General features: G+C 51.6%; 7 protein-coding genes across 7 annotated transcripts; 3 read left to right on the top strand and 4 right to left on the bottom strand.

Moving 5' to 3' along the window:
• Positions 1-596: 596 nt before the first annotated feature.
• On the top strand, positions 597-5231 carry J4E93_010455 (uncharacterized protein; the record flags this gene model as incomplete). Its single annotated transcript, XM_049348334.1, has 2 exons — positions 597-762; positions 820-5231. The coding sequence occupies 2 exons, from the start codon at positions 597-599 to the stop codon at positions 5229-5231; spliced, it is 4578 nt and encodes a 1525-aa protein (XP_049194563.1).
• Positions 5232-6673: 1442 nt separating this feature from the next.
• On the bottom strand, positions 6674-7390 carry J4E93_010454 (uncharacterized protein; the record flags this gene model as incomplete). The annotated part of the gene is made up of 3 exons (XM_049348333.1): positions 6674-6909; positions 6954-7053; positions 7103-7390. 3 exons carry the CDS (start codon positions 7388-7390, stop codon positions 6674-6676), a joined length of 624 nt encoding a protein of 207 aa, XP_049194562.1.
• Positions 7391-12276: 4886 nt separating this feature from the next.
• Positions 12277-14445, bottom strand: J4E93_010453 (uncharacterized protein; the record flags this gene model as incomplete). The annotated part of the gene is made up of 1 exon (XM_049348332.1): positions 12277-14445. The coding sequence occupies one exon, from the start codon at positions 14443-14445 to the stop codon at positions 12277-12279; it is 2169 nt and encodes a 722-aa protein (XP_049194561.1).
• Positions 14446-15543: 1098 nt separating this feature from the next.
• On the bottom strand, positions 15544-16071 carry J4E93_010452 (uncharacterized protein; the record flags this gene model as incomplete). The annotated part of the gene is made up of 3 exons (XM_049348331.1): positions 15544-15692; positions 15755-16010; positions 16063-16071. The coding sequence occupies 3 exons, from the start codon at positions 16069-16071 to the stop codon at positions 15544-15546; spliced, it is 414 nt and encodes a 137-aa protein (XP_049194560.1).
• A 750-nt stretch (positions 16072-16821) lies between these two features.
• J4E93_010451 (uncharacterized protein) lies at positions 16822-18132 on the top strand (the record flags this gene model as incomplete). The annotated part of the gene is made up of 2 exons (XM_049348330.1): positions 16822-17393; positions 17451-18132. The coding sequence occupies 2 exons, from the start codon at positions 16822-16824 to the stop codon at positions 18130-18132; spliced, it is 1254 nt and encodes a 417-aa protein (XP_049194559.1).
• Positions 18133-19235: 1103 nt separating this feature from the next.
• J4E93_010450 (uncharacterized protein) lies at positions 19236-21625 on the top strand (the record flags this gene model as incomplete). Its single annotated transcript, XM_049348329.1, has 3 exons — positions 19236-19858; positions 21234-21556; positions 21621-21625. 3 exons carry the CDS (start codon positions 19236-19238, stop codon positions 21623-21625), a joined length of 951 nt encoding a protein of 316 aa, XP_049194558.1.
• Positions 21626-22379: 754 nt separating this feature from the next.
• J4E93_010449 (uncharacterized protein) lies at positions 22380-23592 on the bottom strand (the record flags this gene model as incomplete). Its single annotated transcript, XM_049348328.1, has 2 exons — positions 22380-22823; positions 22876-23592. The coding sequence occupies 2 exons, from the start codon at positions 23590-23592 to the stop codon at positions 22380-22382; spliced, it is 1161 nt and encodes a 386-aa protein (XP_049194557.1).
• Positions 23593-23972: the final 380 nt, after the last annotated feature.

The following is a 23972-nucleotide window of genomic DNA, read 5'->3' as shown; positions in this document are numbered from 1 at the left end:
AAGCTACAGTGGCGATGTGTTTGCTAGGACCTCGGAGTTGAGGGTATTGACAGCCCAGGATTGTATCAAATAGGATTATGAGTCTTCCAAACGTGAGAAGATCTTCTTAATCGACCCCGCTAACGGTGCCGAGTGAATAACGTCCGGAATGGGGATGTGCTTGTAATGAGAATGTGCTCGTTGGAACAGGCAGCCTCTAAGAACCGTGGGCGGCGGTGGCGAAGACAGGAGGACCAGCCAGACGCAGAATAACGTTACGCAATAAAAGACAAACTCCGGATATGCTCACGCTATGCAAGACGTAGGAAACATATCAAAGAGGACAGTGCAGCCTGGTGGGAGGCGAAGGGGTGTGGGTGAGATGTCGTGTTTCGTGTGGCACTTGTTGTTGCAGGCGCTGACGCAGGGGCCAACACCGAAAGCGGCTTAGTCTTCTTTGTTCGGGCCACCGCCACGAGGCCGAAGCTTTGAGGATCGCCAACCGTTTCACCGTCCGAATATTCGACGCATCATGCAAGCACCCGCCAGCACAGCGTCATCTTCTTGATCAAGCATATTGTTTTTGGCCACTAGGTCTTCAGCTTCCAGATGTTGCGATGGCAGTCGACCCTTTGTCCCCGATCGCGCCTGCGCGCATTAGGGCCTTGCTTCTCCCCGTGGGTCGCATCAAGCGTTCGCGCTTCATAGCCTTTGTCGACCTCTTGCAGCAAGAGTCGCTGGTTCGACTGGGCGACATCAGCCCTGATCCGCGACCTGACCGGAGTACGAGCCCTCATGTGCCAAATCAGCTTTGATGTTTGCTGATCTTGGCAACGATAGATATGTTCTCTCCGTTAGCATGGCCAGACGGAACTTTACTTTATGACTTATCGACTTCTATGCCATCAGCATCTCATCTATCACTGTCACCGTTCGAACAGTTTAGAGAGCCACTACTGGTCATCGGAATCGGAGACGCGTCCGAATATGCCTGGCTGCAGCCATCACGTGGCACTGACGGAACCCCAAGCACGACATTTGAAGAACCTCCAGCCGGCGATGATGAAGCCAATGCTATTCAATTCGGTATCGACGATCTCAGAGAACAGTTTCCTCGGGCGTATCTCCACAGCATCATGCTGTTTGATTCAGCAACTCCATCACGACATCCGCGCCTGCCACAAGAGACACTCTTGATCCCACCAAGATCACAGCTAAAGACCACGACGATGAAGACTTTCATGTGCGATCTGACTGCAACCTTGCTAGCGGAAATGACCACTCTGGCAAAGTCCATACAGGCACTTCCTACTTTAGTTTCGCCCGCTTCTCAAAATGGCACAGCGGAGCTCACGCCAAGCTGGGCCGCATCTGACTCTACTTCGCAATTCTCGCGTCGCAACTCGCAAACACCAAGTGGGAGTAGACCGGAGTCACCCGTAGGAAATGCGCTGAAGGACGGTCACCGCGCGTCAATGCCTGTCTTGCCATCGAGTTCCGGAGGACCCCTTACTACCGAAGACCCTAGGACCGCTTCCTTGAGTGCACAAGGTACACGCACACCCCCGACAACCTTCGACGAGATCTCCGGTATCAATGCTGCCAATACGCTTCATCAAACAAACAGCAATCCTGCCAGACCTAGCTCCGCAACCAAGAACGCAGCGGACCGCGTGTCGATTACAGGTTTTGGTTCCGGCGGGGTCGGTGAAAGAGCTCGAAACAAGGGACGCGGTCGTATTGGAATCGTGATCGGTACCTTGTACATGTGCGCAGGCCAGTGGGTCGAGGCTGTACGAGAGCTTACAGAAGCCGCGACAAGAGCACGTGCTCTTAGTGACCATTTGTGGCATGCTAAAGCTCTCGAACACATTATGGTCTGTATGCTTCTTTTTGCATGGTCAGGCATGGACTTCCAGGTTAGTCAACTCTTCTTTGATGTCAGTCTGATCAACTTACTGACCATCAAGATACCCCCAATCTGCTATCCGACATCCGATAAGTCTGGAGGTAACAAGTCACCCACTCACACACCGTCAAGCAGTGTCTCGGACGTTTCGGCTCCCGCCAAACCCCACAAACATGACAACGCACTGGACGCCCTGAACTCGCTGCTTCCAGACATGGTCAACATGATACTGAACCTATATACCCGTGCGGCCAATTTCGCTGGCGAATCCTTGCCGCCGCTCGCGTTTTCAGAATGTGTAATACGCTTCTCCAAGTTGCTGGCCGCCATCAACTTATCCGGAGGCTTTCTAGATGATGATGCATTGCGCCAGCTTGTGCAGAATACGCCATACAAGCAAAAGCCACGCCTTTCGGTTCCGAGGCTTAGTGTACACCCTACGCGTAATGATATAGCGTCTATGCTATTTCGTGCATTACCTGGACCAGCGGAGAGCTCGGGCATGAACCCCACAGACCGCGTCGTAGTGCTTGCTGGTGTTGCCTCAATCTTATCGTCCTTAGGGCTACAACGCAAGAAAGCCATCGTCATGAAGGAGTTTATCACGTCTCTGGTTCCTGGTTTGATACAGGCCCGCAAGGTTGGTGCAGCAGAGATGGGAGTACATCCAGCTGCTGGCCTTGCGGCTCTCAACATCGCAAGCGGCGGTAGCTCCGGGAGTGGTGCTCTCAATCTAGGTGAGGGCGAAGTCGAGAATGGGATTGAGGAATTCCTCGGCTTGCTAGGCCGGATATACGGGATACCCAATTCGAAAGGAAACATGCCCAATATTGGAATGCCCAGTCAGAGAAATGAGCACGCAGAAAGTGCATCGGACAGTATTGCTAGTCAACGCGTCGTTGACACCATACTGGCAATATCGTCTTTGCGCTCTTTCGGAAGTTTGAGTCTCAAGCTAGAGATATTACGAACGTGCCTGAGTTTCTGCGAAGCATTACCAGACTTTAATGGCGTCCTCCATTTCACTGCTCTCTTGCTCCGGGTGGCGGGTCCCGGAACAGCGCCGAGACCTAATAGCACCGACGTGTTCGTCTCTCTTCCCCGAGATGAGCAGATCCGACTCTACTCCAACATTTCGAGAACCGTCACTGCCGCCAAGAAGCTTGGACTACAACATGTAGAGACAGAATACTGGGATGACTTCCTCGTGCGCGGGTTGTTCATTCTCGAGGAAATGGAACCTCTCCGATTAACTCAAAGACAGGGGATCGAGTTGAAGTCGGACAGCCAAGGAAAAGACGGCCCTTTTCTTCACAATGCCTGGCTGAAGAAGCCGCAAACAAATGCTGCAAATACAGTCTTGGTTGCGAATGAGCACTATCGCTTCGTCATAGCCATGCAGAATCCATATGAGTTTGAGCTTGGCGTAGAGTCGTTGAAGATAGCTGCTGAAGGTGTTGAGTTTGTCGCGCTGGAGGAACACTTCCTATTGGGCCCTTACAGGACTCAGAAGTTCCAGATCACAGGGACCGCGCGAACGTCAGGATCGTTGAAGATCATTGGATGCTACGTCAAGCTTATCGGCTGCAGAGAGCGGCTGTTCCCCATTTTCCCAGAGCCATGGAAGCCGAAGAGAGAAGCTAAAATGAAGCGCATGGGCCTCAAGGCATGTTTAGGGGCACCGACATCCCGGCCCTCCTCGGCAATCGCACCATCCATCGACAGCAGAGCAACTTCTCAGCCAAAGCCAGAGTCATTGACGTTTTCGGTAATCCCAGACCAGCCCGTCATTATAATCACCAATGTTTCGTTACCGCAGTCAGCCGTCATGGTGCTTGAAGGCGAAAGGAAACGATTTACTGTTACAGTGAAGAATACTTCGACTGAAACAACTGTCGACTTCGTCCACATCTCCTTTCAGGATACGGCGACCACTGCGATACAAGCAGCGACCTCCAACAAAGACTTGCCTGCAGCCGAATTGCATGAGTTGGAGGTCCAGCTCGCCCATCATCCGTCCTTGCGCTGGTGCAAAGATGAGGCCGAGGAATCACCGAGCATTAAGCCTGGCGCTGAAGCGCAGTTCACCATCGAGGTTATCGGTCGCACAAGACTGACGGATGCGACTATCCAAATCGACTATGCCAATCTTGGAAAGCGGAGATCGGAAGTAGAGGAGCACTTCTTCACCCGTCAGGTATCTGCACCTATCTCAATTACCGTGAACGCAAGTGTGCAGCTTCAGCGGCCGGACATAGTACCCTTATCCGGCGACATTGCCTGGTCTAGCGATGCATCTTCAAGCTCGCGCACTCAATCAGACGACGAAGCCTCGCAATCGCGGTCATCTGGGAAAGCCGACGGTCATCTTCGGTCTTTCATCAGTCAGAAGCGGAGTGATGATAGCGATGAAGAGTACTGCATGCTTCTCCTGGATCTCAGGAACTCCTGGCCAAACCCGCTCTCGATATTGCTCCAAGCCCGAAAGCCGGTGGCTGATGGCAATTACACCAACGACTCCTGGAACGAAGCGCATAGTGTCAACGAAGTCATACAGCCAGGGCACGTTAGCAGAGTCGCCATGATCCTTCCAAAGGTTTATCTGAAGGCGCCACACGCGGCCGTACCATCGCTCAATCCCGCCAACCAACGCCAATTCGTCGTCAGTACGAGCAAGATCTCTCCCGAGACCGAACGCGCGAGTCGAGAAGCTTTCTGGTATCGCGAAGAGCTACTCAAGATCGTGCGCGGAACCTGGACGGAGGATGGTAATGGACGTCACGGCGAGCTGGAATTGCGCAGCATCCGCTTCACGCCGCGCATGGTCGAGGCCATCAGGCTTGACGATCTCGCCATCAAAACGACCATCGCCTCCGACTACCCTGTAGCGGGCGACGAAGAAGCTGTGCGACAAGTCGGTCGCGCAAAGTTCGAGGTACCGATAGACGAATTCCTTACCATGAAGACGTTCGTCCGCAACCGAAGTCCACGTCCCATCTCACCTATACTCAGATTGCAGCCTCACGTCGCTGGTCTGCCTCATAATGTAGCCCTGGATCTGGATAAGCGCTTCTCGTGGACAGGTGTGCTGCAGCGCAAGTTGCCCGTCATACAGCCTGGAGAGACGGCAGAGTCTGAGCTTGGTATTGTTGCACTATGTGGTGGTACATACGAGGTTGGTGCAACGGTCGATGAAGCGGAGTTCATCAAGATGAGTGGTGGAGACGAGGACGATAAGAAGAACGACGATCAAATGCTGCTTCAGGGTGGCAATGTCCTGGGCGAGCCGAAGCTGCGAACTTGGCACATGACGGAGCCGTGTACTATCGTTGCTAAGAGATGAGGTGGGGAGGAGGTTAGACTAGATCGATGAGATAGATCTTATGATGCTTGTTTCATGTGTGGTTCGCCTTTGTGATCAATCTGTTTGCCTATGTCTTTCTGGATATAACCACAAAAGCTTCGCAAGCAGGTGACGACTGACAGCAAACGATGAATCCTATATATGGGTAACACCTTTGCTCGTAATTGCGACCCTTCTCGAAACATTTCATGATGCCTACTCTGACGGATTTGCCCGGTGAGCTTATCTCATGGATCGGTGAATACCTCGAAGCCAGCGATGTGGGCTCAATCCGCCTGGCCAGCAAAGATCTCTGTAAGAAGATGTCGTACAGATTCTCCTTCCTTTTCAAGACAGTGAAGGTTTCGCTCATAAAGGTCAGCATACAAGCGTTGAGCGACGCCACAAGTTCTCCAGATATCGCGAAAAGAGTTGAGCACCTAATCGTCGGTACCGAACACTTGCTTGAGTACGTGCATGAGTGCCTCAACAGCTCGAGGGTACATCCACATTTTCGCGATGCGTTTGGGCTTCATCGGGTCACAAAAATGCAGTTGCAGACTCTGATCTTTGAAAGACTGGTCAATTTGAGGAAGATAACTATCGAAGACCGCCCCGCACTTCACCATAGCCCACAAGATCGTTCAAGTATAGGAAGCGCAGAGCTAATGCGCCTCACTGGTATTGATCTACGCTCGAATGGGCCCTACGAGTTTGGTCTCTATAGTCCGCCACGCGAGGAGTATACATGGGGGCGGACTTCGGTACACCGCCATGTTTCTGATATCCTCGCGTATCTGGCCAAACATGGCAGGCATCTTGACCTCGAAATTATCTTAAGGGGTTGCAAGGTCAAGAATTCTGTCTTGGTACCAGGTGAAATGCCGCACGTCCTCTCACTTGTCTCGCCGTGCATACGACAGCCCCTAGATGACCATCTCACGCACCTGACGATAGGCGAGGAAGGATTCGAATACAATACGGCTAGCAGGTATCGGCAACAGTGGCAGAATCTTCGCGATTACGCGCTCGGAAAGGGAATTCCTTTGGTGGAATGGGGTGCCGATGGTAGGCTACGATAAGCGTACGTGAAGTATAGCTTGCGGTCAACGTCTTTGTTTCGGACGTCGTTTGCACTGCAAGGGAAGTTGTTGGGTGAATCTCTTGTATTGATATAACATGCCATTTTCTATTCAGCGCAAGGTACAAGGGATATGAATGTGTCTTTGCGAGTGTCGAAGTATTATCTGTGGCCCAGATTTAGTTCACATGGACTACCGGACCCCAAGTTTGTTGTCGATGGAGAGAGCTGATGAAAACGCAAAACTATCTGAGCACTACATGGCAAGCTTGATCATGCAGAGATGGGTAGGGAGGGTGGCGAAGCTGCTTATGCCACCGTGATCATCCCAAGAAGACGCCATACGTAGGCAGTTTCCCCCTCAGCCGCTATTAATCTCAACACCGGGAGATGACTGGGCTACTTCTGGCTGAATAGACAACAGTGTTGCCTGTATTTCTTCTGTGTCACCACCGTCGTTGACACCATCTGCTGGTGCTGGCGCTCCACTCGCTTTGACCACTTGTCGAGTAAGCTCTTCCAGTTGTTTCCTGGCTTCTTCGTGCTCATTCCGCAGCATCGCTAGTGCTTCGTGACTTCTCTGGGCAGAACTATTAACTCATCAGTTGGTACTCAGTCGTCTCACTCTTGGGAGAACTTACGAATTTGCCATGTCGATTTGGTGAGATAGGAGCCGTGATTGCAGATCCTCTCTTTCGCGAATCCTTTCAAGTACTTTTGTTCTAACTCGATACCAACGCACTAGTCGTGGCGTTGTACCTAGTCTCAATACAGATTGGAGACTACGTACAGCAACATTGTTACTCCTCAAGAGCTGTTGCCTCACTGTGACTGTCCGGACTTCATCGATCGCATCCCTCCAAGTCGTAGGCTCGACTCCAACAAGCGTGGTCAATTCTATAATGCGCGATACATTTGGGGCATTGGGAATTCCTTGAGCATATGCCAAGTATGATAAAATCACAATCTCTGTTGCAAAAATTGATGTGACAAGCTTCTTCAGCCAGATAGCTTCGGCCCCGTCGTTTGGCTCAATTGTAATGCGCGCAATCATGCCCATTGCGTTCAAATCCGACATTTTGTTATGAACTGAAGTTTGGATCACGGCTAGTTCGACTTTTCCGTTCCGCACGTCTTCATAACGAACATAAATCGCCGCGAGAATGGCCACGACAAAGGTGAGGAGGCCAGCGATGTTGGCGGCGGTAGAAAGTGGGCTATCTTCCATCGGGAATAGCGTGTCGACAAGCGTGACGAATTCGGCCGTAGTTCGGGAGGGCGGGGCCTGAACGTGTTCGTCAGACTTTCGGGCACTAATGATACGATGAGAGGAGCACGCGAAGGGGTCTATGATGATCAAGGTTCACATTGCGCACGGAAACTTTTCAGCTGACCCCTCCGCTGAAGTAAGCGGCAGCTGCGTCGTGGCGTCCAACGAGGCTACCCCAGCTCGCATGCACGCTTCAGCTGTGCAGCCCGTGCATATTGACTAACAAATCGCAACTCTACTGTCACCGGCATTAAGTTCCACAGCCTTGTCGTTTCCTGGAACGGCTCCACGCTTTCCGGTACATCAGTAGATTGCCAGCCGCACAATGACCAGGCACGCTGCCATCCAGCGATCTTCACCATCTCCATCGTCATCACCACCCCCGCAAGAGGCGCCCATCGGGGTAAAAGCCCCCATAGGTCATTGTAGCGCCGCTTTTGAACGTCCTGCTACAGGCTCTCCACTACTCACAGCCCGTGTGCGGAAACATATAATTCAATTATTTGGGGAAGCGCGAGCGACAACAGCACATAGAAGGTTGCGCAATGAGTTTTGAAGGAATAACTCAACCGCCCAAGAGTGCACGTATTGGACTTCTTAAATACACCAAATTCTGGTGCAGTATTAGAGATGATAAAGGACAAGGCAGCGGGCCTTTTATATCACCAACAAGCGAGTTATGCCACATTAGTAGTACCCTAGTACGTTTCGAAACGTCTGGCCGCGACATCGAAAGGCGTACATGTTATTTTGGAGGCATATGGCGTTGTTACCACCGTTTTCGGCGCCCGAGCTCATGGGACTTCAGTAACGAGTTTTGAGGACGCTGCAGGAGCGCGCATACTGGTCTTTGTGTGGTATTCTGAGGTAACAGTGCTGCACCAGTCATACGAACAATGATGTCCTGTTTGAGTAACCGGATTCTCAATAGTGGAGAGTGTGAAGGAAGCAAAGAACCATGGCTTTCTAGATCCATTGTTTATCGTCGACGCCAGCCGCAAGTCATGTCATTGTGAGTTTTGTTTTTGGAAATCCGTTCTCGATAGATGTTTGGATGGAGGATGACTTTTCTGGCTTATATGCTGGTGATGATACTGCTTTTACTTTTGAAGCTGGAAGAATGAGCAGCGCAACCACTCATCGGATTGGTGGCTTTGTCTTTTGGAAGAGGCACGGGGAGGCCATAGCTCTGGACTTGTTGGTTTTGGATAAAAGTTTGTTGAAAGCATGAATGGTCGAAGATCGAAACAAGCAGTGAAGAAGAAGCTTTTATACACGCAACCCTTGCGCTAGCCATGATGGCTATAGTCGTTGTACGCTCAGATTGTAACCTACAACTCTTACAACGACAAGACGCGCCGACCATCTTCGACTTCTTGGTAGATTCTGTTGCACAAGACCAAAGCTCGCCATAATATGTCCCTATCTGGCATTTCGAAATTGGAGCAGAATGTAATCTTCAAAGTCAAGCCGACAAGTTGGAAGAATATGTAAGCGTCGCGGACAGACGAGCCGAGTCATGACACAGAACCCTCCGCGATTTTGAATAAGAACGGGAAGTATCTTGGTGTAGAAGAGAAGAAGCAGAGGATGCGCAAAGTCTTTTATATGCGATCCACCGTACCGCTGAAGTCATGTTGTATGCATCTTGGTATTTTAGAGACACACTGCTCATGCATATGTCCCACAGTTGTCTTTCGGAACTGATCCGACCTCTCATGCCTAGGGCATCAATTTCTTTATGAACGACGGAAGAAGTCAACATCGAAATGTCTCATGCGTAATTCGAAAGCTCACCACGACTCATAGCCTTCGATGTGGTATCTTTTTCGCAGAAACTGTAGAAAGTGGTAGATGAAGAAAGCCGGAAGGTATGATAGCGGAAGGTATTTTCTACTGGGCCTCGATGTATAAATGCGGGATGTTTGGGCTCACAGAGCCATAGGAGAGGTTCCTGGTCGTTTTGAGAAGCAAGCTTCACATACAGTGTCTTCCAGTATTTTTTGAAAGAGATGTAGCAGCCAAAGAGCAAGTTTCGGCAGGGTGGGTCGAAACGAAGGCCGAGAAGACATATGCTATTCTTGTATAGCTTTGGAAAGAAGAGCAGAGCACATAGTCTTGAGTCGTAATGCTTTTAGTAAACCGCAGGAAGAGTGTGATATAGAAAGCCAGTCCTCAAGCCAACGACAGAGAACTTTATACCTCCCTCTCTCCCTAGTCCCGAGACCGACATGGGTTGGCGACTAGGGGTTTCGTCGAGAGGCGCTGCTCATCATCCAGTCAACCGTGGTTTTTGGTTGTTCCCACGAACACTCCGACATGATTCTTTAGACTTGCTGTTTTTGAAAGGCGGAAAGGAAGGACAGCTCATCGTGCGGGATTTGAGCGTTTTATGGACGGGAGAAGAGCCATGAAACTGATATCTGGTCGTTTTGGAGAAACACAATGAAAAGGGGAAAGTAGTGAAGAAGGCCAGAGAGAGGGAATCGAGGAGGCTTTATAGCTTAAATGGCGTATTTCCAGATCCTCTGCTCGCAATCATGGCTTCCTGCACTGGCGATTTTGATAACACCGGGGTTCTTGGGATAATTCATGGACATGCGCGATGTCTAATCTCCAGAGCATGGCTTCGTTGTCGTGAGCTTTTGAATGCCAGAGTAACAGCGACACACCGCGAGCCGCAGACATGTCAAAGTTCAGATCTTTTTTAGGAGGAAGAAACTCAGAAGAGCCATGGATTCGAAATACACTCTTTTTGGTAAATCTCCGGAAGGCGTGTTGTATAGGAAGCAAGAAGAGAGGAAGAAGAGGAGCTTTTATATCTCATCTTCATCTCGTCTTCTCCAGCCATTTGAACGACGTCACGGACTTTTTAGAAGGTTTGCGACTCAGCAAAGCTCACTCCATGATGTAGGCTACTACCCATTTTCGAACAGCACAGCACCTCTCATGGGGTGAAGCGCATGCATTTTTTGTAAGGACAGCGTGGAAGTAGGAAGAAGACAGCACACTCAATGATCGAAACCGGATATTTAGCTTTTGGGTAAAAGAGGGAGAAGAGCGAGAACGAACATAGAGGAAAGCGACTTGGCTTTTTGGTAGGATGCAAAGAAGTCGCGGAGAGGACCACATAAGATGGGAATCGAGGGAAGTATTTTTGAATGCGTTGTTCTCGGTCGTGGACTCTCATGGATTGCCTTTAATCCTTTTGGTAGAAAGCACACAAGAAGTGTGGGAATAAAGAAGTGAAAGGAAGACGTAGAGGAGCATTTTATACGCCAGGCCGCTATTTCCGTTCTTCATCTAAGGTGCGCGTATACATTTGTATGCGCAGGGCAAAAAACGGGGAATTCTCCATCGACACCTAAGTTGGGTTTTTCGATACGATCTGCGGCCCTCATTACAGAATTTTGATCGATTTTTGGTGTTGATGGTAGAGAAGAAAGCAGCACAAGCACACATGTTGGTTTTGGATAGTGATTTTGGAAAACAGGAGCAGAAGCCAACATGAACTCTTCGGGTTCGTTTTTTGGTATAAGAAGGAGGAAGGTGGTAGTTGTAAAGGACAAGAACCCACGAGAGCAAGAGGAGGTATTTATACATCTCTCGTGTCCGGTCCCGAGCATAATGTCCCGTGATTGGCCGTTGAGTATTCAGCCAGCGGGACAAGTCCCTCGGCTCATCATAATGGTCCGTTCGTATTTTGATTCAGACAACACTCGTCTTCCACATGACTAGGTATTGCCATGTTTTTGGAAGAAGCCGAGGCAGAGAGCGCACATGATGTTTACCTGCATGGTTTTTGGAAAAAGCCGAAGCAGAGCGCACACATGACAATTGTGGCTTTCATTTTTTGAAAGAAGAAGGCCGGCGCACACATCCCTTTGATGGCACCTTGTTTTTGGAAAACATCATAGTATATGCGGAATATTTGGAGGAAAGCAGCGAGCCAGCAGAAGTATTTTATACATCTCCCACAGCCGGGCCGGAGGAGACATAGCGAGTTGTGGGTCTTGGTTTTGGAAAAGCACAGTCGCTCGCGCCATGGGAGGGTCTGCTGGGTGTTTGTGCAGGTTCTCGGCGGAGAAGCTTCTCATCAAATAGTTCGCTAGGAATTTTGGAAAAAGTGTTGGAAAGACAGACGGACAGCAAGCACATATCGTCCAGCTTGCTTGATTTTTGGAGAAGGCCGACAGGGCAAACATGCGATCCTGTAATCTTGATTTTGGAGAATGTTTGTATGAAGATGTAGAATGAAAGAGAGGGAAGAAGCAACGAAACGAGGGTTTATATACCCCCTAGCGCGAAAAGTCACAATCACATGCGCCAAGGCGCCCCAAATTTGAGTGAAGTGAAGACGCCAAGGTCTGATCATCATTGTATAACCCATCCGATCATCAATCTATCATATACCCATACCACCGTCTACGCAAAGAATGATGTAAAGAAAAGAAAGAGACTCCTGTAAATGCCCATAACCATCATGTATACTTCATGAAGCATCGCAACAAAGCGTCAAAAGAGCCGTGAAAAGAGGGCGGGCATTAGGGAGAGAACACGAATCCCGGAAATGTAATGGCAACCCACCATCGCACCCATCTCTAAAACCCTTGTTGCAGGGAGAACCAACCATCCATAGTAATATACACATATCGCAAAACCTTCTTCTAATCCCAATCAAACGACAATCGCTCCTAGTTGTTTGCCAGCGTAGGCGCACGTCTGAGCTTGTAATCCGGCAGATGGTCAAAGTCATCTGTCTCGGAGTTGTATCGCCAGGCCTTGAACTCCACGCCGTACGGCTTGGGTTCCAGCTGGTACAGCATACCCAGTGGGCAGTCCAGGTCAGCCACGTCCTCGCGCTTGAGGCCTTGGAAGTATGCCAGTAGCACGCGGGCTACGCTGCGGTGTGTGATGAGCAGGCAGTGGTCTGTCATGCGCTCGAGCTCTACGATAACGGGGCGGATGCGGTTGATGACGTCGAGGTAGCCTTCGCCGCCGGGGCCGGGGTATCGGTAGGCGAGTTTGTCGCGTCGCCGTTGGAGGTACTCGTCTGCGTACTTTGTGCGGATCTCTTCGTAGGTAAGACCCTCCATCAGGCCTGCGTTCAGCTCGTCCAGCATGCGCATTTGCTTAACCTCGAAGTCTTCGTCGCAAAAGTATTGCCCTGTTTGGATGCCGCGCTTGAGCATGGATGTCCAAACACAGAAGTTGCGTTGTTCGAGCTCGTGGCTGTAGTACGGGTTCGGAGGGGTGTGGTCGCCTGCTACTGGTGGGAAGTGAGTATTGGCCATCTTGTCCGCCTGCCGGACTGCCCAGTCCTTGCGCTGAGCTGCGATAAAGCGTGTCATCGCCTTTGCGTACTTTTGTCCGTTCTCGCTAAGGTCGGAGTCACCGCCAATCTTTCCAGCCACGTTGTCCGCTGACTCGCCGTGTCTTGTTATCCAGATCATGCGCGGTGCGAGGTTGAAGTTGAGGAGGTAGTAGACGGCTTGGCCAGCGAGGAAGCCCTTGATCTGATGCGAGATCATCTTCCGGCCAACATCCACCATCTTGACATAAGGCATGTTATTGTCCTCCTCGTAGTCGCCGATCGGAACGTAGTTCTTCTCGTAAATGGCCACGCGTTTCTTGAAGTCGGCCAGCGCCGCGACCTTGTCCTTATCCTTGTAATCTGGACCCGACAGCTTGAGGCGCATGTTGGATTCAAGCAGATTCTGGTCTCGACATACGCTCTCGACGAACAGAACGTTGAGTTCTGGCCCGGCACGATTCCGTATCCGCTCCATGATCTGCTGGCGCCGCGCGAGTGTGCTGTTGGTTGCATCGAAAATGCCGACAGAGCCACTGCCTTTCAGAATGTAGTCGAGCAGGTCGTCCAGAGTCTCCATGGCGCATTGCTCTCGCAGTGCCGCTGCCCGTTGGTTTTGTGGGTCGAAAAAGTCCGCCGACTGGTCCATGGACTCGTTCTCCTCCTCGACCGCCTCATTGTTCGGTGACGGCGCCTTTGGGCCTGGCGATGTGACTTCGACGCGTGGTGGTGGTAGTGACGGACCCTCTTCGTCATCCTCCGCAATGGCCGTGCTCCCCCGGCGTGGGTCCGGCAGGTTCTGTGGGTCTACGGGCCCATCGTGCGCGGGGTCGCCATTGATAAGAATTTTCGCAGCGATTTGCGGCAGTGTGTCCTGATGCTCCTCAATGGCCTGCTTGACGGACGAAGAGACCCGCTCGAGGTTCGCTTGCGACAGCCGAAACCCACTGTGGCTCGCAGCGACTCTCCGCTTCTCTCCCACATTGAAAATCTTGGTGTCGTGCTGCAGCCAGTTCAAGTACCGTGCCATTTTCTTTGTGATATATGACTTGCCACGCGCGGGCAGTCCGACCATGACGATGACGAGCTTGGAGCCGACATCTCGCTGGGCGATCTTGCCGTCGGGGGAGACCTTGGACTTGGTCAGGCCGGGGATATCGAGCGTAGTAGGCCGTAATCGCGGAGTTGACACGGCGGAGCTGTTGCGGGTTATGGCGCTGTTACGGTCAGTGAAGTAGGATGAGCTCTGCGAAGGCGCGTCTCCATACTCCCGCGGGCTTCCCGGAACGGATGGCAGCGGGGTGTCACTCAAGGCAGCGCCCACGCCATCCTTCGTGACCAGAGTGCCATTGTGGTGTTGTTGTTGGACTGGATTCGGTACAGCCTTTAGTTCGCCATTCTGAAGTGCGCGCTCCTTGAGAGCCTGCACGTTCTTCGCAGGCGCAACCGCAGGAAATTTGGGCTCAGCGGATGAGGCGCGCGGAGTGAGGTCGTTGTCGGTGTTTGTGTTGGGCTGCTTTGCGTTGTCGAGAGGGATGGTGAGTTTGCTCATTACAGATCGGGCGTATATGGAGTGGGAGCTGAGGCGGCGGTTGGTAGTCGAGGTGTTTGAGGAAGCTGAGGATCGGCGGCGATGCGGATGTTGCTTGCGATGTACGAGCTCGGTCACCATCGGCGTCGGGACTGCTTCCATGTTCGGCGTCATGCCAAGATGTCGAAATACTTATGTCAAGCTAGCCTGGCCGCTGCGCTAAGATAGCACCCAGGGCGCTGGATGCGAGTCGCGGCTGCCGGTGCAAGACTGAGTTGCGTTGAGGAGATGTTCCAAAAAGTTGTGTGGAAGAAGGGTCTCTGTTGAAATGTCGGGTGGATTTGCAGAGGAAGGCTGATCGGGCCGTTGACCTTATCAAGGGCTGGCTCGATATGACTGTTCGGAGTCGGCCTTTGGTTGAGGGAACCACGGGTACGCCGCTTGAACTAGCCCGTTGGTGGAGGACGAATTTTCAGGAACGCGCGCAAACGCGTTGAGGAATGCATCATCGGCAGTTTATATCTCGCAGCCTGGTCGGTGAAACTGCGATGCAATAAGGCGCGATTTGTCTGCGCGTCCCTCGCCATGTTACACGCCGCTTGGCAGGTGCACCTGTTCCTGCTCGAAGCGGACAAACCCCACAGTCCGACTCCGATAACCAATCAATCCACCACGCCTCCCAATGCAGCTCGCGACGATGAAGAGAGCACACCTTTACCGTGATCTGTACCCAGGTACAGGCCGAGTTAAGAACCAAAGTAGCCCTGAATCAAGCCATGGTTCCATTGTCGTGTGATGCTCCATTACTTTCAAGGTGTCTCGCACTCGTCCGATGTCGACCAGTTCGTGGGTGGACCCAACAACGTCAGCGTGCAGCCACCAACTCCACTGTTGTACTGTATAGGCCAAAGTCCTTGGCACGCATATACAGTACACACGCGACATGTATTTCCCCAGATTCCGAGAAGCCTTCCAGACGCGCCTTCCGTATCGTGGGGATCCTGAACCACCTGCAATATGCTTGGAGCGATACCACGCTAGCCTTGTCATCCGTGATGAAATTATTTGTCGAAAAGCAAAAGGTGACTGTCACGTCCGAGGAGCAAAGTCAGGAAGTGACTATGTCGTAAGCTTCAGCGTCAGGACCAGCAGACAGATGTACGCTGAGACGCTCAAGGCTGTCAACACAGACACCACATTGCCGGATGTCCGGAACTTCTTCCTGTGCAGGCCATCCTCACCGACTTCCGAGAAGAACTGTTTGTTTCCTATTCGCTGTCAGCACCCGCATTCTCGTCGTCATACATCCGCATGATCGTTCCCAACTGACCTTGTTGTCGCCGGAACAAACTGATGAACAAGATGCCAGCACCGTAGACAGCGAACAGCGCACCGATCGAGTAGAACTCGGCGGTGAAGATCTTTAGCACGACAAGCGCAAAAGAAAACTGGCCGATTGCTGTACGGACGTAGGCGCCTTCGAATGTTCGCTGTGCTGCGCGGATTTCAACCAGCTCAGGACCAGTCAAGATGACTGAGCGTGCGCGATGTAGATGGAGACGATATCTGTCTGCTGCGTGACGGCCCTGGACGTTGTGAGCGGTAGACACTTCTGGGTGAAACATGCAAAGGTCCTACCTCGAACATGGTGACTGTTGCAGGTTCACCAAAGATGCAGAAGGATGGCAGTTAGTGGTGATGTTGCTATCCCGGTACTACCTCGGGACACAATCGGGTACGCGATGGATAGCTAGAGGAGACGGGTGACGTAGTGGGGTAGGGAGTATCCCGAGGTTCAAACGACAACGCGTCGAGCAACCTGCCAGTACGTGTTTTCACTTCCGCGACGTGTATAATCAAGTCGCACGATAATAAAAGTCAGACTTTGTGAAGATGTCTCGTTCTCGCGAAATGTCCAACGCGGTTAGTCCCACACAAACGCGTTAGCGCGCCTTCCCAAGATGAAGCTCGACTGACGCTGCTGCAGGGTCCAAGCACCTCCGAAGTTGTTCCTCCGTAACCGTCCCCGCAACCACAAACAATGTTGCGAAAAGGCCAATACGATATATAACCTCGCGACGACACCGAATCCAGGTAGAATCGCCACTTTATTCCAACGAGTAAGCGCTGCATGCGACTTGGCGTCTGGCGAAACTTCACGCAGCGCGTCATATTCCCTTCTTCTAGGACCAGCGCACGGTATGTTCGTATTACGAGTGCTCGACAACGCGACTCGTCATCACCTTGTAACTTTGGTCTCCAATTGACGCAATTAGGCACTCGAACAACCGCCAAACCCGCTTTACAAGCCCATTGTCTCGATCGCACGTAACGTTTGTACGCCCATTTCCGCCCTGGGACGACTACCCTGACACTCGTATCAACGAAGAGGGAAGAATGGGGAAGTGGAACTACTACGGAGTAAAGGTCGGGCGCAAACCGGGCATCTATACGGATTGGCCGAACACAGAGGCCCAAGTCAAGGGCTACAGTGGTGGACTACAACAGGGCTTCAAGACCCGAACGGAGGCTGAGGAATACGTCTACGGCCCCAATGGACGTTCTAGTGCACCCATAAGCCTACGAGGAGATCTTTCTGCATCTGGGTCTCCGTCGGCGACAGGCAATCTGGACAGGAGTAGAGAGATATCAGAGAGTGCGCCAAAGCGACAAAAGAAGGAGAACGCACCACCGGCGTTGATTCCAGATCATCAGGAAGTCAAGGTCGAGCCCGGGTACGGCCCCCTCCCGCCAGACGCAGTAGACGGCTTCGATCCGAATATCAAGCTCGACGAGCTAACGGGCAAGATCAGAGAGAAGACGCAGGAGGAACTTGGCAAAAGGAAGAGACAGCCGGCCGGAGACACCAAAAGCCCCGTTGTGGTATACACTGACGGCGGTTCGCGGGGCAATGGCAATGCTGGCGCCAAAGCCGGATGTGGTGTCTACTTCGGCCCACAAGATCCCAGGTTCGTGTGGTGCCCAGCAGGTTCTGTATGAGAGACATTCCACTAACACCACTACAGGAACGTTAAAGAACCTCTAAGGGGTGATCTCCAGACCAACAATCGAGCCGAATTAGTCGCAATATCTCGCGCAATCGACCACGTTCCCATCGACCGCGACATGGAGATCATCAGCGACTCCAGATATTCTCGCGACTGCCTCACACAATGGGTCCCAGGTTGGGAGAAAAAGGGCTGGAAGAATTCTCACGGCAAAGATGTCATGAACAAGGAAATCATACAACCCATCCTAGCGAGAATACGAGAACGGGAAAAGGCCGGCGCCAAGACCAAGATCACCTGGGTCAAGGCCCACGACGTCAATCCAGGCAACATCGCAGCCGACAATTTTGCAAACCAGGCCATGGACAATTGGACTGTCGATCTCGCGTCCGGGAACACATTTGACATGTCAGAAACCTTGCGGACGAAGTACAGGAATCCCAACGATCCGCCATCACCAAAGCAAGAGTATGATGTGGAGGAAATGGAGGGTTATCTGCGCCAGCTTGCAGATGAGGACCTGAATGGACTCAATGACTATCCTTCGGCTGAAGCCGTTGATCAGTCTTCGATTGACGTCGAACAAGCCGCTACTGCTTCGGCACAGGACGTCGACGACGTGTTTGCGGATCACCCAGCATTTGCATCGAAGACAAATGGAGAGGAGAAGAACGAGACGGGGCGGGAAGTGGCATACTAGATACCCGCCAGCCGCTGAATAGGCGGTATGCGATTGGGCTGGAACTAAATCGGTCAACCATGGTACGTGTACGAGAAATGAATCTACTTGACGAGGATACTTTTTCAACATCCTTCAAAGCACTGCCACTTCCAACATCTTCCACATATACAATTTTCATATTACCCAACTTCACACGGTCTATCATCCACCATCCACCGACCATTCCACCAGAACACAACGCAATGCCTCACGAACCCAGTGCCCTTGTTCAAACACCGCCCTCACGCCTTACCACACTTACATCACACCTCTCCACCTTCCTCTCCGAAGCAGCATACTACTTCTCCTGGTACATCATCATCGCCATCGTATTGAGTATGCTCCTCACCAGCATCGTCGAAGTTATCTATTTCATCCGCTACTGCGATCTTGTAGTCCAAGCCTTCCTTTGGAGAGCGCTCTCGGCGTCCCTTCTGACGCTGCTCCTCGAGAAGTTCGGTGTGGGTCAAGCGGTACAGTTGTTGGTGGTGGCGGTTGTGGCGTCGGGCGTAGTCGTGGCGGTGGGGGCGGCCTTGGGCGTGGTCGTGGCGGTGGTTGTAGAGGGGCTTCTTTGGTAGGAGGGGAATGGAGGGTTTTGGTGGTGAGGAGCTGGGTTTGGAGGTTTGGGGTGAGTGTGTCGATGCGGTTTGCTATCGTTTTGGGGGCGTTGGGGGGGAAATCGATGTGGGTGGTTTGAGTGGGTCGGTTTACGCGGGTCCTGAGGCAGGTAAGAGCTCGCTTTCCATGTTCTAACGTCCGTACACTACAGCGATGGCACAGGCGTGCGGATGTTCGGGCTAAGCACTCCAAGCATTACACGCCAAGTCCGGAAGACGGCACTGACGTGCGAATGGGAACAAACATACTCCCCGGATCCCATTCCGATTCATTCGCCACAGACTAGTCATGTGTGCCTGCACTCGGAAGAAACGGCTGCTAACCCAAATCAGGCCACCCACCATCATCATCATCGTCTGTTATAACAACCAGCCCACACCCCGCTCTATCCACCTCTCAACTTGAGTCTCACGTTCAAACGCACCATCAATTCCCTCAGTCTTTGTCATCCCTTCCATTAATTAATGAGGTATTCAGTCATCGCATACGTCTTTTGTATCGTGGGACTCACTCCCAGTAAAACAATATACGACCACCTATATCTCCTCTTCACCGGCTACGCTTTCCACATCTACTCCGTCCACACCACCCAACACCGCCGTTTAAGCATGCCCGACAACTTCGACCAATCGCAAGCCCTTCTATCCCAATCCGATTCCCAGACCAACTCCGGCAATAGCAGCATGTCCACCACCAACGACATCAAACAACACCGCCGCTACTCGCGTTGGTGCCGCGTGCTCCTTGTCACGCAAGTCGTGCTGCAGAGTGTGTATCTGGGCTCGAACTACTGGACAAACGGGCATCTGACGGTTTTGCAAATGACGACCGCGGGGTTGTATGTATTGGGTGCGGCGCTTATGGAGATTGATTTGAGGAGGAAGGAGAGGGAGTTTTGGGATATGGTGGAGAAGGGGGGGAGGAAGGATGTCGAGAAGGGGAGGCTGGCTTGGGAGGAGGGGGCTGATGAGAAGACGGGGTTTTTGAGCGAGAAGGCGGGAGGGGGAGAGGAGGGATACATGGGCCGGGGTGATGGTGAAGAGAAGGTGGAAGTAAGGGCGGAAGAGATGAAGGAGGACGATGAGATGTAAGCTGCGACTATACACCTCTTCCAACGAGGGATACAAGACGCCTTCTTCGTACAACCTGACATTGTCTTAGTTTGAAGTTTCCTTATCATAATGTTGGCCTACTTCTGTTCATTATCCCTCTTCTGATCCGCTAGAAGCTAGTGGCACCTTGTTCATAACCAGAGTCCGTTATTGCTGCATACTGTACACAAAGGTGTTTGGGAAATACATATGCATCGCGTTTTCTACCCAGTGTAGACTAGCACATTCAACAAACAATGACCACAAGGCGTTGTCAGTGCATCAAAGCGTCTTACACTACAGCGACAAGGCGCGTAGGTGCACACTAATTGCGCAATTTGCTTAGAGTTTAGCAAACATATATTTACAAATAAAAGAAAGGCTTACAAGCTCAGCGCTATGACATTCCTCTACCTGAGCGGCATATTATTTGGCCTCGTCCCCAAAGCTTCATACTCTCAACCTGCACACACACTCGGCAACGTTCTACCCCAACACCCGCCACCCCTAAGCCCGAAATGTGCCATGCGTTCAAAAGCATCCTCTCAACAGTCTTCTGGTACATCATTGTCGGTATCGGAGTCATAGCCTTGATCTACACGCTTGTGGCCGTCCTTGCTCTTTGCGCATATGCATGCACAGTCAAAGGCGGCGTATGTATAATTCTTTTCCTTGTCTTCACGGTTGCTTGCACGATATTTGGTGTAGCGTTCTTCTTGTTCTTGTGTGGCATAGATGTATTTGGGATTGATGAGGCTGTGCCGTGGGTGGATTGAGGTGGTTCCCAAGGTTGGCAGGAGGTGGACTTTTGGTAGCGAAACCACGTGGAAGTCAACTGCGCCCTGCGCGAAAATGAGAAAGATTTATTACCCATGGTTAGTATGACGAGTAACATGGTTGCAGACTGCGATTTTCAGGCTCCTCTTTAGGTAGGATCTTTATAGCCGTCTCCCACTGCTCAAGCAGCATCTCCTCTTCTCATCATACATCCGCACCCTTCACATCACCTTTCCACACAAAAGGCATTTCAAGATGATGTCTCCAGCAGCAAAACTCGTGCTCCTTTCCACACTGGCAGGTGGTATCGTCGCGACTTCCTCTTCAACGGCGACTGCTCTCGGCACTCATGGACTTGCGTCCGACTCGACCTCAATTCCAACGATTTCCACATCGACCTCCACCTACAAGATACCATTCAAAACTGGTCACGGCCCGGTCTTGGTTTCAACTTCAGTCCCTGCATTAACACTGCAAAACCCCAGACTCACCACACCAACGGTTATATCTTCACCAACAAATGAACCAGCGTCATAGTGCGTGAACCCCTTATCATGCTAAAACCTCCCCTAAATTCATCGCTAACAGTCACAGTCACAACATCTGGTCCGACAACGAGCACCAGCCCGAACGCGCATTCTCCCGTCACATCCCCGGCGAAATCAGATCAAAAGAAAGTGACATTGAAGGCATCACCATCGACACCACGTACGGTACCGACTGTCATGGAGACGACTTCGATACTTACATCTACTTCACCATCGTATACACCAACGGCACACTAGCCTACGACCCGCGCGGCCGACCCGGTCTCTTCTCCTTCTCAACCCCATGGTACCTCTCATACCCAAAAACGCTGCGCAAAGCCATCTTCAACGATCCGACCCCGTATCGCTCCAAACAAAAATCCGAGGACTGTAAGCATGGTCACTGCTTCAGTGAGGTCTTACCGGGGCTACTGTATAACGACGAGCCCGTCAGATTGAAGCGTGTCAAGAATCCGAAGACGCTGAGACCGTTCACTTCCGATCGGGACTACTTTGCGCTTGGAGAGTGTCACTATGACGATAGTCTACTCGATATCTGGAGGATGAGTGTGTATCTCGGTAGAATTGGATACTATATCCATGGGGCTAACATTCCACCTGCTGTTATCGACTATGTGGAGGAAAGAGTACGAACGACATATCCGACGTTGGAAATCTGCCTGGTTGTCTGGGGGACACTTGGTGCTATTCCGACTCTCATATTCGTCATCGCTCTCTTGGTCTGGTTAGTGAAGTTAACAATTTGGCTACAATATGATGGGCCAAAAAGGATGTGGGCTGCTGCTCAACGTAGCCGTGAGGCTATGTGGAAAGCTATCATTTTGGCGCCGGGTAAGGGATGGGATGCGGTGAAGGGACGTTGGAAGAGAGGGTTCAGGCGCCAGAGGAGTGTAGTCGCGCCACCAAATACGGTGCAGTCAACGGCGGATGAGCAGCTGCCGACTTACGAACTTCCCGAGTGGACACCTTCGGAACTTGCAAGGCCGCCGAGTTATCGTACGTATGATGGTGGTTGCGAGGGGTTTAATGCTGTCTGAGAGGTCTGGAGAAATGGGAAAATTAGAGATGGGTATGGTGAATTGGAGAGAGATATACTGGACAGCATAAGAACGTACATGAATTGAGATCTTTGCCCCATTTTCTGCACCATGCCGTACACAACTCACCACACCACACCCTCCACGCACGCCCATCAACCCTCCACCTCCCCCAAAATCCTAACCTTAATCCCCTCACTCCCTAAATCCGGCATCCCCAAAAAACAATCATTACTCGTCAACACATCCCTCCCCTCAACCGTATCAAACACCTCCATCCTAAACCTCCGCCAAATCATCGCAAGCCCCGTATACAATTCCGACGTAGCAAGATTCATGCCTAGGCAGTTACGGCTTCCGCGCCCGAAAGCAAAAAGATAGCGCGTGAGTTTGGGGTTCTCGAGCCACCGCTCTGGGCGGAAGGCGAAGGGGTCGGGGTAGATGGCAGGGTCGGTGTGGAGGAGGTAGGAGGATTGCATGATGGGGGTGCCGCGGGGGAGGGTGTACTGCTTGTATTGGAGGGATTCGCCGGTGGGGATACGGGGTTGGCGGGAGGAGACGCCGTGGGCGGTGCGGAGGCCTTCGTTTATTACTGCGGTCTGAGATGTTGGTTAGCATCGTTTGGTTTCTAGCATGGAGTATACGACTTACCAGGTATGGCAGGGCCTCTAATTGAGGTAGCGAGACTTCGTGATCTACCGTTGGCATCACGGTCTTCAGCTCCTGTCTTAATTTCTCTCCAACTTCTGAGTTCTTGATCAAGTAGTAAGTAGTGACCGCAAGTGTCCTTGCCGTCGTCTCCGTCCCCGCACCAAGGATAACACTAGCATCCGCCGTCAACCGCTTAGGATGTTTCTCTTTCTCCGGAAGTTTACAACCAACATCATCCCGTATGTCATGAAAAATCGTGCGTCTCAGGTTCTTCGTATCGCCATCGCCGTCCTCAAAATTCATAATGCGTTCGATTCTGCCTAGCGTCCTGAGACTGAAGGTGTTCACTGTGGCTACCCCGGGGCTTAGTTTTTCGACAACTTTTGGCGGAAGATCGAGCATAAAGTTCATGATAGTAGGGAATTGGCGCGCAAATGGCTCGATTTGAATCCCGTCGTGCATGACCTTGAGCCAGATCTTAGCGTAATCGTCGTGGTCTAAAGCTTTGATCGACTCGCCGAAACAGTACTCGGAAATGGTGTCCATGGTGAAAGCGGCGTATGCGTCGTTGAGATTTACTACACCGGCTTTGGGGCCTTCCTTCTCAAGTTCGCCGGCGAAACGATTCATAAGCTTTGTGGTGTTGTTTACAACGAGCTCTTCGAGAGCTTGGACCGAGCGCTTGCTGAAGAAAGGCGCTAGGGCGTTTCGTCGCATCTTGTGCAAGTCATGGTCTATGGTGTCTAGTATTGCGCCTTCCCAGGACTTTGCACCGGTGTGAAACGACCAACTACAGCGATCTCGCTTGTGATTCATGCCGGATGCGTAGATCGTGTCGAAATAGTCTACATCGTGGATATGGACTTGAAGAGGATTGATACGTATGATGGGCCCTGTTGCTGCGGTCAGAGCCGTAAGGCAGACAAAAGTGTTCATGGCGCACCGTATTCTTCGTGTAGCTGCTTGATCTTCCACAAGTACTGGAATTTGTGCGGATAGATCTCATAGTAGAATTCGTACCAAAACGTGAATGCTGCCAACTACACAGCGTTAGTCGTCATCTAAAGTCCCTCATAGCACACGTTGTCTTCCAGGTC

This window comes from Alternaria ventricosa, assembly GCF_023758065.1.
Source record: "Alternaria ventricosa strain BMP 2768 chromosome Unknown scaffold_30, whole genome shotgun sequence".
NCBI lineage: Eukaryota > Fungi > Ascomycota > Dothideomycetes > Pleosporales > Pleosporaceae > Alternaria > Alternaria ventricosa.
This window is presented reverse-complemented; position numbering and strand designations above follow the sequence as displayed.